The sequence below is a fragment of the Protopterus annectens genome, chromosome 1.part0 (genome assembly GCF_019279795.1).
Source record: "Protopterus annectens isolate FY-2018-M chromosome 1.part0, PAN1.0, whole genome shotgun sequence".
Taxonomy (NCBI): domain Eukaryota; kingdom Metazoa; phylum Chordata; order Ceratodontiformes; family Protopteridae; genus Protopterus; species Protopterus annectens.
This window is the reverse complement of record NC_056725.1, coordinates 1,554,559,815-1,554,577,422: the sequence shown is the minus strand read 5'-3', so window position 1 is coordinate 1,554,577,422 and position 17,608 is coordinate 1,554,559,815. Positions and strand designations below refer to the sequence as shown.

General features: G+C 38.6%; 1 protein-coding gene across 1 annotated transcript in view; it reads right to left on the bottom strand.

The window, feature by feature from the left end:
- Positions 1-17,608, bottom strand: part of MAP3K4 (mitogen-activated protein kinase kinase kinase 4) — a gene marked incomplete in the record, with an annotated part of 2,414,579 nt that overhangs the window by 169,958 nt on the left and 2,227,013 nt on the right. Inside the window, 1 exon segment of the mRNA XM_044068025.1 lies at positions 15,974-16,165. Coding sequence (XP_043923960.1) covers positions 15,974-16,165 — 192 coding nt within the window.

The window sequence follows — 17,608 nt, the reverse complement described above, 5'->3', positions numbered from 1 at the left end:
CCAAAGGAACTCTGTCTTTATACAAGGAATGATAGTAATCATTGATTCCAGGTCCAGAGAATGTTGACACCATAGGCTTTTTAGATACCATTGTAGTTTCCTCATATGCAGTCTTGCATATGGAATTAGTAGGATGCATGAGGCTATGAACCCCAGGGCTTGCAGGATTTTCCTTGCAGATAGCTGGGTCTTTGTGGCCAGCAGTTTGAAGTAGGCTGTCAAACTCGATTCTCTGGCATGAGGTAAGCCATCTGGGAAGTTGTGTTCAAGCTTGCTCCCAGGAATACAATTTGTTGGCAGGGTACTAGGTGAGATTTCATTTTGTTTACAGTGTACCCCAGAGATGTTAGAAGTTTTTTTTATAAATGCCAGATGTTTTAGTAGCATGTCCTGGATTTCTGCCTGAATTAGACAATCATCCAGGTATGGGTATATCTGAATATTTCTTTGCCTGCAAAATGCAATTACTGGAGCTAGACACTTCGTGAATACCCTGGGCGTAGTAGATAAGCCAAAGGGAAGTGCAGAGAACTGATGGTGCATGCAGCCTGCTCTGTAGCGTAGGTACTTCCTGCAAGATTCCCTTATTGGAATGTGCAGGTAATATTCCTTTAAGTCTAAAGTTGCCAACCAGGCATCTTTGCCTAGCATAGGAAGTAGCTGCTGAAGTGTTAGCATTTTGAATTTTCGGATTACCAAAAAAGTTGTTTAGAGCAGAGAGGTCTAGGATAGGACGCCAGGAGCTGTCTTTTCTGGGTTCCAGGAAAAGTCTTGAGTAAAAACCTTGCCCCCTTTCTTTTACTGGGACAGGTTGAATAGCCCTGATACTTAGAAGAGAGAGAACCTGCTGTTGGGCCTCTGCCTACTGGTTTGTGGGTAGGTCTTGCCAACTGTTTGGGGTTGTTAAGGTGTGGAAGTAGAATCTGTATCCTTGGAAAACAATATTTAAAACCCATTTGTCCTGGGTAATGAGTTTCCATTTTTCTGCATGCAGTGCAATCTTTCATCCTAAGGGAGCATGTAGTTGAACAGGGCTCGGAAGGTTTAAGGTTAAGTCATTGTGACATTTTTCTATAGGGGGATGTCTTACTACTTCCAGCTTTGGAAGTAGGAGCCCCCCACTGCTTGGACCTGTGAGTACCTTGTAACTGTAGCCTAGGTGGTCTGCTTCTCCTGGGTTTGGACTGAGAAGGCCTGGAAGAGACAGGAAAGGACCAATTCTTTATAAGGCCAATGCCTACTAAATCTGGGAGGCTGTACTTGCAGATCTTTTACAGTTTGCATAGATTTAGCTTTTTCCTCCATCTTTTTAAGAAGAACTTCTGCTTTGTTGCCAAACAGGCGGTCTTGGTTTAAGGGAGCATCCAGTAATTTAGCTTCAACATGATCTGGTAAATTTTGCTCCTTAAGCCAAGCATGCCTTCTAAGAACAGACCCAGTGACAGCAACCCTGCAAGATGCTTCTAAAGAGTCAAAACGACATTGCAAAGTATGTTTACCAACTTGTTCAGCAGAATGCATTAAATCCCGTAATTCTTTATGTTCAGTACAGTCCGGAATCAACATAATTTTCTGTTTAAGTAGTCCCATAATATGTTGCCGATACTTTAACATATGAAACTGGCAGTTTAAGACCCTAATGGCCAAAGTAGCCGAAGTGTATACTTTCTTACCCCATCTGTCCAAGGCCCTGGAATCCCTATCAGAGGGGGTAGAGTTTTTGGCTGTAGTAGCCTTAATGCCTTTAGGTCCTTGGGAAATTGTGTCAGGGTCCACAGTAGGATTCTTGAAGAGGAACTTGTGAAAGTTAGGTACTCTGTAATACCTACCAGGTTTCCTGGGAGCTGGACGTAAAGTGTCTGGGGCTAGTCTAGATTCCAAGAAAGCATCATCTACAATGTCCAGGACAGGAGGGATAGCTAAAGGCCTGTGTTGGGGGAGGAGTAAGAATTCCCTAAGCCTCTTTTTGGAGTAACAGTAATCCTGGCTTTCCCAGCGGAAATGCTCCGCAAGAGTGTGCAAGGTTTCATCAAAAGAAAAATCTTCTGGGGGGAGGCAGAGGGAATAGAATCCTCTGCATCAGAATCCTCATAGGGAGATAAGGGCAAATCCTGGTAATCCGAAGAAACAGAAATTTCAGAATCCCGATCAGAAGAATTAGAAGGAAAATCTGTTCTACGTCTCTTAGGGTGAAGGCTGGCTTCCCCTAATTAAAGTAATAAGGTCTTCAGCCATTCTAATCATTTGTTTCTTAGGCATATGGGCCTGACCATGCGGTTTGGACATCGGTTTTCTAGGAGTTGGTCAAGTTTTAGGCCTTGAAGAAGAAGATGGCGTTGGTTTGAAATGCAAGTCAGTAGGCCTTAATACACCCTCAGAAGCCGGTGCCTGCACAGCGGCTCTGGACCCATCCAAAGTAGAGACATCCGCAGGTTCCATAGTCGAAGAAGCATCTCGCTGCATACTAGCCTCTGAATGGGTCTCAGTAGAGACCTGCGAATCTGAAGTAGCGGATATAAGGGGCTGCGAAAGCGCCTCAATGAGTACCGGCGAACTGGCGACTAGCTTAACGGAAGCGTCGTTGGCAGCTTTCGACCTATGTGGCCTGTCTCTGTCTTCATCTTTACATTTTTTTCGGAATGTCGGTAGTCGGATGGCTTACCGAAGCCATTTCTGGATAGTTAAACAGAGTACCGAAATAATTAGCTGCAAAAAAAAAAAAAAAAAAAACGACGAAGAATAGTTCGAGGGTTGAATAAGGCACAAAACCGACAGAGAGGGACGTCGTAGTCTGGGCCTAAGCAAGGAATGCAGTATAAATGAAAATCTTTATGAGGTATTTGCTTTCCACAGGTAATACAATTGTTAACTTTTATTGACATCGGTTTAGAGCAAGAAAAAGGATCCCCAATGGGGTACTTAGCTTTTTTGAAGACTTAGGTTCTGAAACTCGAAAACAAAAATTTCAGGAGACGGACGACCGGCACTTGCGAACTGCTTCTGCTTCATGGCACTGCATGGCAAGAAAGACTGATGTAATGGCATTGGCTGCATGTTTTATACCCCTGACATCATGGAAGAAGAGACAGCATCAGATGCAGGGATGCAAGACTTTGATATTCAGGCCGGCTGAGGGCTACCTGCAGGCAGATAACCCAAATGTAATGACTGCAACAGTGAAACACTAAGAACATTGAAGAAATTCCCATGAAGAGGAGGCTAATGAACCTTGCCTTGTTCCCGGACTGTACACTCATGAAATGTTTGAAGGTAACTGACATATGATGAGAACCTGAAACCTTTCAGCCATCTTGGGTTGATGACACTCTAAGAATGCGGCTTTGCTGACTGCTGTTCTAGTGCAGTGAGACCTTACTGGGATCCTCAAAGATTTTCCATTATTTCTGCAACAAAACACTGACAGTTTGATGCACAATAAGATAAGGTTTCTTTAGAAATTGGTCTACTCTTTCTGCCAGATGTGAAGGATACAGAAGTTGATTTGTCTGCCTAACTTCCATAGTTCCGAAAAGCAGTATACTAGCCGTCTGTGAGCATCCCACAATATTCTTTAGGTCAGGAAGGAAAATAAGTCAGTTGAAGGGTTTGGCTCACAGCTAACGCTGACACAAATTTAGGCATGAAGGAAAGACACTGGATCTTAACTTCATTCTACCTGTATGGAAGACCGTACCTCTCAACTACCCAGATTTTCACAGCATGTCTTGATTTTTGCCTCATATTTTAGGTCTGTTCCTCACAAAATTTGTGTTTTTCTGGCAAATCACTGAGGACTGAAGTAACTTAATGACTTACATTTGAGCTTCAGACTTCACATCCTTCAGAAATGCATGCTAACACAAATCCTGTTATTCCAGCAACTTTCTAAGTTTACAAGAGCAATATCTGAAACCTATCCTAATTTGTGGGTCTCCCCCCACCCCCATTAATTTAGGCTTTGTTTAAACTTTTAGAGTTAAGAGGTTGATATGTATAACTGTGTAATGTTCATTACACATTAGGGCCTGCAACTCTGGTAGTTTACATCATATTAAGGTTATGAGCTGTAAAGAGACTCATCCTCCCCAGTTTGATTCTCTCAGTTTCAATACTAAACTGTGACACTGAGCAATTCACTTAAGCAGGGAGTACGCCTAGACATACTTCTCAACAAACCCAGACTTTGATGCATATTTCTGCCCTGTCCCTCAAAGTTTTTGGTGTAAATCACAGAGGATCAAAAGGCTGTCAATAATGGCACATTAGAGTTTCATACTTCTTATTGTTCACAAAAATGCATGTTTATGCAAAACATGTTGCTCTAACTTTTTAACTGAATTGGAATATTTAAAAACTTGGTCCTTAATGCTGGGCGTTTACCCCCGCCCCCATTATTTTTGGTTTTGCCCCAGATTCTTTAGCAAATATGGGTGTGTCTGGAGGCTTATGTGGTTTACAAATAAATATAATTCAGATATTCTCTTATATGATGTGGTGATGACCAATAAATAAGGGATTTTGGAATAAAACCTAAAAGCTGCTAGGAAGCTTGACTGAATAGCGTCCAGGGTTACCTCTTTTTATTCATGAAATTAAGGTTCCATGTTAGAAGCACTGGTACTCTAGGGGAGTGTCAAGTGCAATACCCATTTCAGGAACTGCTTCACAACAGTGTGGGAGGACACCAAACTTATTTAAAATAAATACTAACTATTTATACAAATTATTTATAAATGTATTATTTCTGTAATAAGTGTTTATATTTTATTACATAATAAGCTTTTTGACTGGTTCCTGAGCTTTCTTCTATTAGAACTTAATTGGCATTTTAATGACTTGTGCCTTCAGAACCCTATGCGGCTCCATTTCTTTTGTGGTTTTATTGTTCTAGTGATAAAAATTCTATTTTAATCACTCCATAAAGACGGCAAAGATGTGCTTACTGAAGTTTCTGTTTCCACTTAATACTGGTCAACATAAGTGGAACTATATTTTATGAACTACACATTTTCTGATCGCTTCATCCTCAGCTGAACAGCAAGACAGGTTTGGGCTCATGGTCTTGCCAGGAAGGTTTGAGAAGGGCCATCTGAATATTGGACACTGGGACTTGGCATCTTTTTTCCTAAAATATCCTTACATCATAATGCACTCTGCATGAAAGTACCGCCATCATGAGGACCAATGGCTGGAAAGTAGTGCTTTCAAAGGCTTAGAAAACTCAAGTCTGCTAGGTCTGGATCAAAAGGATATCTGACAATTGTTTCAGACTACACCATTTATTAAGATAAGTCTTTGGAGAGGAGGAAGAATGATCAAAACATTCCATGGAGTCTCATCATATCTTCTTTAAAACGTTTACTGTGGAAGAAGTGTCATCATCTTAGCAAGCTTCACAGAAAAGCAAATCAGACTCTTCCATCTCAGCTAAAATGAACGCTCCGAGAGAAATGGAGAAAAACAATTCTACAGTGTTCTTGTGAACTATATGTCACCATAAAAGAATACTTAGAATTGTAAAGATACTGGTGAATGTGCCAATACAAGAGTATGCACCTGTGAGGTTGTCATGGAAGAATCCCCTGTCAATAAGCAAACATGCAAAAGATGTTCTGCACAGATAGAATGAAGACCGGTAAAGAAAAGACTAATGTCAGCATGATAAGTCCTACATGATCAAACATGCTTGCACGCACAGTGAACATCTAACGGATATTAACATTTTAAGAATGATCATAAACACTTGTTTCATGGCTAGTCCTTCAAAAGCTCATGACAAAGTGGAATACTCATCCCTCAAATCAAGAGATAGCAACTGCTCAAGGGGGAAAAGCTGCAGGGCAAAAAATCTACGATACTACAATGGGTATATGCCCTCAACAGGCAAAGTTTGCTTAGGAGTGGCAGTGCTCAAGCTACACAGAGATTCATTCACAAAAGCAGGAGAAAGAGTGCTCTTTGTTAGGACTCTAAAGTCAGGCAAACCCAAAGACAGAAGACCTTGAAGCTGATCTCTAGTTCTAATGAAAAGCTGTCAAACAACACAGCCAGAGCTTGATGATTTGTACAGCTGCAGTACACCGTGAAATAAGGGCAAACCTGGTAACCTCAGGCCTGTAACCTTTCTTCCTTACTATCTATAACTCAGTGTTATGCCAGTTGTCCTTAGACTATGATTTGTAGTCAAATGCATTGAGCACTGCCCTTTTCTTTGGCCTTCTCCAGACTGCATTTTTGCTAGGAAGGCATCAGCAGTGACTGGCACTTTGCTGGCACATGATACAGCTATCAGTTCACTACAATAATCCAAGGCAACTCAGGAAATGCTTTGGCACTCTGAAAGATTAAATGATTTATGGCTAGACTTTTCTTTTGGCAAACTAGGGACTTCCTATCATATACATTAAACAAAGCTCATGGCAGTGCTTGAGGTAGGGAAATAAATATGTGACTAGTAATGAACATAACCCCTAAACCAGGCAAAATAATGTTGACATAGGCTTGAGTCAATGCAGAGATAAAAGTACAGAGAAGTTATTTAACAGGCACAATGTACACTCTCTTAAAAATCCCAAACATAATTACTGCAATGAGTTCAGAAGCAAAGCCTTCACTCTGAAAGCTTTCAAGATGGGACAAACTGGTGTGTCCCAGACGTCTGTCAAAAGATTGTAGCTTGCTGGCAGGTGGATGAGAAGACATATATAGCTAGCTCATGGGATTATGGAAAGATCAATCCACATACGTCAAAATAGCATCATCTTAACTACTCTCTGAAAGATCATGGTTACAGCCTTTCCAAAATATGTTAAAGAGAAAAAAAACTAATGAAAAAGGTAAATTAACTTAAAAGCCTGCAGAAACATGCTTCTATTGGCTGAAAAGCCAGTCATTAAAACAGCAATTCACTTGAACTGCCACTTACTGCCAATATTCTGTCCCGTGTCCACTGCACAGTTTCTTTTGATAAAGGACTTGCAACATATTGCTTTAACAGGCTAAATGAATTGCATACAAAAATGAATCCAGTTTTGAGAAAAGAATTCTCAATGGATTGTTCTCATCTTTGCACCTAGCATACAGTGAAATGCTCATCACCCTATATAATCTGAAGAATGAACATCCTGGATGAGATGGAAGATTTTGCCTGATGAGAAAAACAAACACGAGACAGCAGTGTTCTTCAGGTTTCCTGTGTGACAGAGTGACTGAAACAGATGTTCACCATTAAGCTTCACTCTGATGTATGAGGAATTCATGAAAAGCACCTGTCCACTGACAAATGGCAAAAAGGTTAAAGTTAGAGTCCTGAATATGTTCCTGATGACTTGAGTTTGAGTAGAAAACCCAACACCAGACAAGATGAAAAGGGGGGTACCACCACATTTCAAATGACCTGCTCTCCATCTGGGGTTCAGAGTGTTGGGACCGAGTTTATAACACATGAGTATTCTCTACTGGAGACCAGGATTTAGCCAAAAGAGATCACTCACTAGTTGAAGCATGAAATGACCATAATGAAAAATACAAAAGCACTGGCGGGGTGGGATGGGGTGGGCGCACTTCAGAGCACATGCCACGCACTCAAATCATTACTCAGCTCAAGATAAACTGACTTAAAAAAAAAACAGGTTTGGGTGCCAAGCCCTTTAGAGCTTTCATGTCAACTGACATACGGAAGCTAAGCCCTGACAGGACACTGCTAGTAAAAGAAAAAAATACATGTCCACACCTGGCATAAAAAACACACACAAACAGGGGTGTTTACAGGAATGGAAAGGCTACTGCAAATGCGGTCATGCAAACATCTACCATTATGGTAAACTTACTTACACAGCTGTACTATAGTCTTCAAACTGATCAGTGATGTAGTAGCCGAAGATAAGTGGGTAGATAAACTGTAGGTTAGAACAGGTGGGAGGTGAAAGGCGAAACGTCCAGGAGCCCCTGTAGAATGGCCCTAGCAAAGCCTTCCTAGACCTGGAGAAGGAATGTTGTTTGTAGTGCTTTGTAAAAAGTATGCACAGGAGACCAAGTCTAGCTGTTTCTAGAATCCTAGAGTTCAACCCTTTTCAAAAAGGCCACAGATGAGAGCCAAGGCCCTGGTAGAATGAGTCCTGACCCTGCCTGGAATAGTTTTGTTGTTGTGGGAATAACAAAAGGTAATAGCCTGAGACAACCATTAGGAAATAGTCTGTTTTGACACAGGCTGTCCCTTCTTACCTTCACAAGAAATAAATAGCTAATTAGAAGTTTGAAAGATTTTATTCCGTCAAGATAGTAAATATAATACCAGAGTTATCTATGGACATCCCAAGTTTGAAGCATCCTTTCTCCCTCATTTTGGATTCAGAAAAGAAAACAGGGAGATGGACAGATTGGCTAAAAGAAAACTTAGATACCACTTTCTTTAAGCACAAAAGGATTAGTTCTCAAAGAAACTCTCTCTCTTGAAAGATGACATAATGTTGACATCATATGAGCTTGCAACTCAGATACTCTTCTTGCATACGTCACAGCAATCAGCAAAACAGTTTCCATGTTAAGAACCTCAAGTCAGACATACAAGTTGGTTCAAATGGAGTAAGGGTTAGCTTCTATAACACAAAATTAAGATCCCACGGAGGAGCTTCCAGTTTTCTGGGAGGTTTCTTATGTAGCATCCCTTTCCAAAACGTTTTTGTCCTGAAAGAGGGGGATCTATGGGCAGACGTGCTGAAATGGCAGACAAATGAATCTTGACAGACAAGTAAGACAGACCATAGGATAGTAATCCAGGCAAACACTGTAAAACCAGAGAAACACTAACCCTGAATGGATGCTGCTTCTTTTGTTAGCACCAAGTGGAAAACCTTTCCATTTGCTAATATCTGATTTTCTAGTAGCAAGCTTTCTTGTCTCTATTAATACTTGGTGTACATCCTCAGAAAACAGGTTCATAAAAGGCATCAATATACTATCATCCAGTCATTCAGTTGAAGTTGATTGGGGTCCAGATGCATCAAACACCCTTGATCTTGTGTGAGTAAACCCAGCCTGAGGAAAATTGTGGGAACTGTCCATGACCAATTCCAAAAGAAGGGAGAACCATGACTGCCTAAGCCCGAAGGGAGTCACTATAATGATCTTTGGGGAGTCATCCTGAATCTTCAGAAGTACCCTAGATATCAGTGGAAATGCATACATTAGCATTCCTGTCCAAGAAAAACAAAATAAAATAAAAGGCATCGGTCTTCTACGTATTCTTGCATGGAGTTCTGGAACAGAATTTTACCAGTTGTTTCTTTAGAGAGAAGGTAAAACAGTCTACCTGAAGAATTCCCCACTGATGGATCAAATTTTGCAATTTCCATTTGTGAGGGTCTGCCCTGGTCCTTCTCCGATTGTCTGTCACACACTTATGCTCTGATAGAAAATAAGATGCCTGTAGAGTACATATATCTTATGCTAACATGGACATTCTGCATAGGGGCAAGATCTGGTGCCCCTTGTTTATGTACCACATCACTGTATCTGTCTATAACCATTTGAAGAAATCCCGGGTACCACTGATGATCCATGGCGATGACTGCCTTTATAAACGTTAGCATCTCTTTTATGTTTGTGTGTTGCGATCTGTCTTGTCCCAAAGACCATGCACATTTATACCCATTGACACTACTCCCCAAGAAAAGTCTGAAGCGTCTATTGTGACTAACTGCTTTGGAGCAGATTTGTGAGCATATAGTACAGCACACCACAACAGAGAGGAAGCAGGAAATTTAGTAGTAAATTTAGTAGTGATTACATATTTGTTTTTTTTTTTTTTTTTTTTTTAACAAAAAACATTTTTATTGAATTATCGCTTATAACATAAGCAGTCATACATTTATATAAACAAAGCTGCAAACATTATACATCAAATACAATCTTCTCTACAGTCACTTGTCAATGGAATATTACATAGCTCATTCAATTCCTGCCTTCCCTTAAACCTCATTCTTCCTCCAAAACACCATTCTGCACGTACTGTTCCCACAATTCGCATTTTTTCTATGTAATTTGCTCCTAACCTTTACTAAAGATCCCACTTCCAGTTCTTTTATCTCGGTTACTATAGTCACTGCTTCTAGTACAATTGGTTTAGATGTTGATTTCTATTTTCTAGAAATTGCTTTTTTTGGCAGCCACCAGAATTAAACTTATCAAGGCCTTATTGTATCTAGGTAATTCTGGTTCTGTACCACAGCTCAAAAAATAATTTCCTTAGTTACAGCAATTTGCTAACCCAGTATTTCTGACAGAGTAGTCTGCAGGGAATTTTTAGTCTGCCAACTCATTACACTCCCAAAAATTAAGTTCCCAATTACATCTATCTTCCCCATCACACCTTCAACACTTGCAATCTACCTGAAGAACAATTCTTTGGAGTCTGCTTGGAGTATACAAACACCTATGCAAACACTTCCAAGCAAAAATCCTGAAACGTCTAGACTTTGTTGCATATTTGGGAGCCATAAATATATCCCCTATTGTTTCTTTGTAAAGTGCTCATCCAATCTCTCTTCCCAGTTCTTTCTACCCTTCTCTGATTGATTCATACAGTTATCATGAAATAGTTTACATGCTCTACTAATTGTCATCTCTTTTTTAATAGCAGTTTCTGTTATAGATTCTGCTAAAAACTCTTTCAGTTCTGGTCTTTCACTTAGGATCTCCCTGTTACTTTCTCTGTCTATACTCTATCTGTCCTTAATAGGGAAGGCAGTCTCTAGCCTGCAGTCCAAATGTATTGTAGGCCTCTTCCCATTCTCTTACCTTTCCTTCTCAAATTATTTGCCACCAATACTTTGTTTCCTCTGCCAGTCCTTTCCAGCAAACTCTAGCTCCATCCTGCCCACTCTCTGCACCTCTAATTGCAGTCATCCCCACTGACAGAATTTCCTTTCTACATTCCTGTGTTGGCTCAGGTCCCAGAATAGTCTCTGCTTCCCCTTGAACACAACATTCTGTATGGTTTTCATTATTCTCCTTAATGATCTGCATCCAAAATCCCAGTCTCTATTTCTTCAGCTTCTCCCCTGCTCCACCATCATCCCTTTGCACTCTGAATCACAGCCTCTCTCCTTGTGCATTACAAAGGAGACTCAACTCTGTAGCTCCAGAATACCCCCCTCAAATTAGGCAATCCCAAACAACCCTGTTCTATTGGAAGGATTAATCCACCCACTAAACTATTGCCCTCTTTCCCACCCAGACAAAATCCTTCATCTCTTTACCAACTGCTATCCACAACTTCTCCTCTGGTTGACAAAAACATGCCTGATCTGTGTATAAAACCAAAGGGACTAAAAGCTTTTTCACTGCTTGCATCCCACTTTCCATGTCCATAAAACTGTAGTGATTACATACTGCACTTGCATGAAAGAGACATAGTGGAATAGACAGAATTTTATTTGTGTTATTTCCTGCTAGAATTAGAGATGAACTGAGGAGAAGTTGAGTGTCACCAAGAGATGGTAAATTAAAGATGGAAACTCAATGAAAAACGCTGTACTCCTAAGTGTCATGAGACGCCAAACCTGGTCTAAAAAAACTCCAAGCGAGTATGAAAACTGAATTTAATATAGAGAAATAAAAAATTGTACAGCACAACGAAAGAGTTAAGCGCTTTCACTCGCAAAATACGAGCTTCATCAGAACTGTTGCTAACAGGAAATAGATACATTTTAAAAACTTTTTAGCTCCAAATGCTACCTTGTAACAAAAGTTCTTAAAGGTGTACATAAAATAAAATACAATAAAAACAGTATATCCTAAGCACGTCTGTCAAAAAATATATATATTAATAAATAATTAATGATTAGTAATAAATAATATTTAAATAAATAAATATGAAATAGAATATAATATAATAATATCAGCTAAATACTAATTAAAACCTTATATATTTTTTATTTTTTATGTATAACTTGTAGGATACCGTAAACATATAATAACATATATGTACATAAAAATAATTAAATGCACCATCTATGTAAATATCTATGTAAATAGTAATGCAGGTTTTATAGTAATAAAATCATTTAATCCTGGTGGATTAGAAGCGTCAGTATAAAACTGCCACCATATTTCTTTATATGACAATAGTCCTTTATAATCACCCCCTCTTGGTGCACATGACAAGTTTTCCAAAATTGCGAATTTGAATGTATGTGTATGTCCATATTGTTTTATATGCTTGTATAGGGCGTTCTTTTCATCACGCGTCTTAATACTATAATAATGCGCATATATTCATTTATTCAACTTCCGTTCTGTTTTACCAATATAAAATCCAGAACATGCTGTGCATTTTGCTAAATAAATTACCCATCTGGTGTTACAATTTCCACTAACAAATGTTATTATAGATTTATGTATGTTGTCTAAAATAATGTGGCTTTCATCATATATAGCAAAACACTGTTTGCATTTGCCACATTTTGTGGTTTTATTATTTAACGAAATGCCTAGGTATATCACCTCTCTCTATATAATTTTTCAAATTCTGAGCCATTTTATATACAAATATTGGTTGTGATCCCAAAATTTTTTCCATTCCTTTGTCCACCATAATAATTTTCCAGTTGTTATTAATAATTTGCTTAATTTTCCCTGTATGTGGGCCATATTCTAAAACACACGCTCTTCTATAGTTAGTGCTGATGGTAGTAGTGTCTAATATATGGTTGACTGACCTATTAATATCATTTTTTGTACCAATAGAGGTGTGTATTTTGTCCCCCATCCATTAATAATATTTTTACTAATATGATTAAGCATGTTAATATTATAACCCCCATCTCTAAAAAGATTAGTAATAAATCCAACTTCTTCTAACATCGCAACATATGTGGATGTCATCCTTATGGCCCGAATAATGTGACCTCTAAATATGTTAGTAAATAATTTTCTAGGGTGGCAACTAGAAAATTCTAAATAGCGGTTAGAAAAAGTTTGTTTCCTGTACAGCCTCGATTTAAAACTGTTGTTGCCCTTGGAAATTAGGGTATCCAAATATGGTAGGCCTTCCTTATTAAAAGTATAAGTAAATTTTAAGAAGGAACTACTTGAGTTCAAGAAGTCAAATTGTGCTAACATATCTATATTACCGTCCCACAGTATATAAATATCGTCCAAATATCGCAAATAATATTTAACATGTTTGAAATATTCACTGTTAAATATTTTGGACTCCTCCCAATCAAGCATGACGAGATTAGCATATATTGGGGCACATGCTGCTCCCATAGCAACACCGTTCATTTGTCGAAAGAATTCTCCTCATATTCAATAAAATTGTTGTCCAGTACTATGGACATAAGTTCTATAATTAAACAAACATGGTCCCATTCATAGCCTCCATATTTCCTAATACTATTAGAAAAAGCCTCTAGTTCCTCAGTCTTAGGGATACTAGAGAATAAATCGACTACATCCACAGTAACAAAAATAAGTTCCAAATGCCATAAATTAACAGGAAAATTATGCAAAAAATCCCACGAGTCTTTCATTAAATGTGGGATTCTGTCGTAAATAGATTTTAAGAATCTGTCAACAGCAGTCCCTAATGGAAAGGTCTTAGACCTACTGCCAGATATTAAAGGTCTAAAAGGTGATTGGTCAATCGATTTGTGAACTTTCGGAATTCCCACAATGGAGGCTAAGATGGGATGTTCAACTTTCAAATATTTATATAAGTCCATAGTAATTCTATTGTCTATTAAAAATTCCTCAATATGTAAATCAATACGACAGTGCGCTATATTGATTTCGTTGAGTGATACAATCTCATAGTTCCCAGAATTATGTAAAATTTGATGTATTCGAGATACATATTCTGTACTGTCAAATATAACAATCCCGCCCCCTTTGTCGGGTTTCATAATTCTAATATTGGTATCATTCCTCAAATCTTGTAACAATTTCAATTCGTCTTCAGGTAAATTACTAGACGTATAAGCGTTTTTAAAACGCTTTTGTAATTGGTACATTTGTCTAGAAACTGTCTTATCATACACTGATATAAGTGGATGCATAGGCGGAATAAATGTACTTTTTTTCTTAAGTGTACCATACACACTGTGGGACTTATTGTCATTATTATTATAAAAAGTAATGGCCAAATTCAGTTTCCTTATATATTTCTTGAACTCAATAAGACTATCAACTAGTCTAACTCTAGTAGTGGATATGTATTTCATACCCCTGGAAAACAAGTTGAAATGGGTCGTATTCAATATTAGATCTGTATAATTATAAATTTTGAAATGTTTGTAAGTGTTGACTATTCCATCATTGACTATACTAGTACTCGAACTGTCTAGTGCTGGTCTTTGTTCAGTTATGTTCAAATTAACAACATCATCATTAGATCTACTAGTGGTTCCAAAAGTCAAGGTAGATACAACAGAAGTATTGTCACCATCTTTTCTAAAAACTTCTGATGTATTAAGTGTTTGCTTATTTGACTTGTCGGGCAATATTAAGGGAAATTTTCTTTGCAATGCCATCCCCATTTTTTCTCCCTTAAATTAAAGATGGAAAGAAGTGAAATATGAGTGACAGGGTAACAAAAATGTTTTTAGTTGAGCAGGAGTGCTAAGAAAAAGATGAATGGCGAAGTACAAAAATTGTTAGATTACTGAATAAACGTAGCCCTGTACAGAGATAATGGAGATGGAGGTAGGGTTATTTGCAGGTAGTTTATTAGAATTGTATACTTTTAAAACATGCATGCCAGTTTAGTTAAGTTGTTGTTGTGTCTTTCGGCCTTTCCTGGTTAGGGGTCGCCACAGCAGAACTCCGGCTAATGATTGGCAGTGGATTTTTACGTGCCGAGTTGCCAGCCCTGACGCACAACCTTTAACCAGGCAGAAATTATATTCAGCTTGTGACAGGTTACCCAGTGGTTGGGCAAGGGCAAAAACAACAATCTGATATACATTTTTTCAGCTCAGTTTTGAAGGTGAAGAGGTTATTAGTCACCCTCAGTGGCAGTAGGACCGGGTTCCATATTTTAGTTCTGCATGTTGAGTACAGGTGATGATCTGCTGAGTACTAGACTTGTGAACATTAAGAAATTTGCCTTGTGAACATAATTGTCATGATTGTGCATAATACTGAATGATTCCTGTCAGGGTTGGACATTTTTGTGGGATTGTATACCACACATTTGCAGTGTTTACTGCATTAGTGCCTAGGCTGCATTTGAAAATAATCTCTGGATCAGTCCATCTACCCAGTTACAAAGTAGTATAAGAATAAAATGGGACATAGCACACCATAATGAATTGTGACATGATGACAACCATTTGGTCCAGCCTGAAAGATAAAACAGGCACCCCACCACAGAACTTTACATGTTGGGAAAGTTACCACATACTTCATGCCAAGTACTAGCTATTGTTACTGGAGGTCAGCAAACCTTTTAAGCTACATCAGGCTGATACGCATGTTACTTGTTTGGTAATTCAGGCACAAATAAATGAGTTTTGCTGAGTCTGGATTTGAAAGAGTGTACACCACCTTACAAAATGTGTCTCAACAATCAGTGAATTTTTGCGTCTTGAAATATAAAAGTGGCTTACTTTTGTAATATTGCAGTACAGCAGAGCCAGGTGACAACTAGATCTGAAAATATGCACCAAGTCATACAAAAGCAAGTTTTTCAAAACTTAACATTTGACACAGCAATAAAATAAAATAAAATGAACTCACTAGGTGTAAATGACCTCTTAAACCCACTATTAAATGGTTAACAACAAACTTCCTGTGCTGCTACTTAAGAAAAATCAACTTTCTTGATGGTTTACATCCATTTTTTCTTTCATAGGGAGAAAGACTGCAATCTCATACAATTCTGTAAAATCTAACTGGAATGCTGAAATCATACAGCAAGTCAAATTCATATCTGTTATCACTACTACTTATAAAAAGCAGTAACTCTTACCAATCTTGTTTCCCCTCTGCCACTTAAAGGTAACTTTCCTTAACCCAACATGCATAACATTGTCATAGGACTTGGGCGTATCACAGACTTGACCAATGATGGTTTTTTGCCTCATCTGCAAGTACTTCTCCTCCTCAAACATTCGTATTGACTTACGAACAGCTTCAATAGGACTTTGCTTGACAGCCACATCTGCAAAAATAGAAACCGTAACAAAATCTGACAAAATAATTTATTGAGAACAGGTAAATACATTACATCATGCATTAAAGTTTAATGCATCTAAAAGAAAGAATGATCAACAGAGTGAAATGAACAAATGCCACATGTGAGGCCCACAAACATCTCAAAGTGTGACCTTTTAATTACCTTGTATATTTTTCATATGGACCGGACTAAATGCAAAAGGTTAAAATTCACTAAATATACACATTAAATTCCAAATGAACAAAGTGTAAAGCACAAGGCAAATGTTGATTTGTGTGTGCATGTGCACTCATGTCTGTCTGTATGTGTCTGTGTGTTTGTCAGAAGTTCAGTCGGTCTACCCAAGTACGTGGAGCAGCACTTTTTTTGTTTATATTTAGGATGGGGAGGCCTAAGGATCTTTTTCATTGGGAAACTCACGGACTTTTCATTGGTTTGAGCGAGGCTTTCTGTGAGTCTGAGAACCTGTGTGTTAATGTAAACTAGGATAGTAGTTTTAAAAAATAAATTACAAAGTGTCGATTCTAACCTAATTTCATTAGGCCTGAAAAAAATCTTGAGAAGGAATGTATTTATTCCTTCAACCTCTACTATTTGGTGTTTAGAATACCAAGGCTGGTAGCATTTCACTACCATGTAATATGTCCTTACCCTCCTGGTCCCAAATGTCTGTCTCGCTCTTGGCCTTTTAAAATATAAAAAGGGCCAAGATCTTTAGGAATACAAACAAAGCAAATATTAATTATGTTAGAATACAGAACACAGCACATAAACAAAAGGAAAACTTGTGCAAATCAGAGCAATTATACTATAGAAACCAACATTTGCTTCACTGGAATAAAGGAAAAAATACAGGCAACAAGCACTGCTCCATGGGTATCATGATGAAATGCACTGCAACTAGGGAGAGGAACAAGTTCAGCAACTAGTCAATTAACTGGGTGCACTGGCTACAGAAATGACTATACATGTAATGCAAAAGAAAGCTTAAATGGACCCACAGTTTAGAAAAACTACTCAAGGAGAAAGTACAGTTGTGTACACTTACCATAAATGTAGATATTTGAGTGTACTCACTGCTGCAGTTCTAACTGATGGGATTTCCTGCAGTGGAAGTCCTAGGCCGGCCCGACTACCAAAGAATTTCCTCCTCCTCCAGGAGCCAGCGGACACCCTGACTGACGTTAAGCCATCCAGGTATAATGAAACTCAGCTGGCATCATAACCTCAGTACCGTGCTGCCTTCACCAGCAAGGAGCCCCTAGTTAGTTTCTGAGGTCCAGGGCCTTGGACCAGGAAACTCCAGAATGTAATCTTCAGCCAGAGGAGGGGGAACAACCTAGATTTAGAGAGGAAAATGCCCAGCCCAGGCTAGAGGGGAAGGAAGGAGGGAAAGAATACTTTAACAGTGTAAACACTCGAACATCT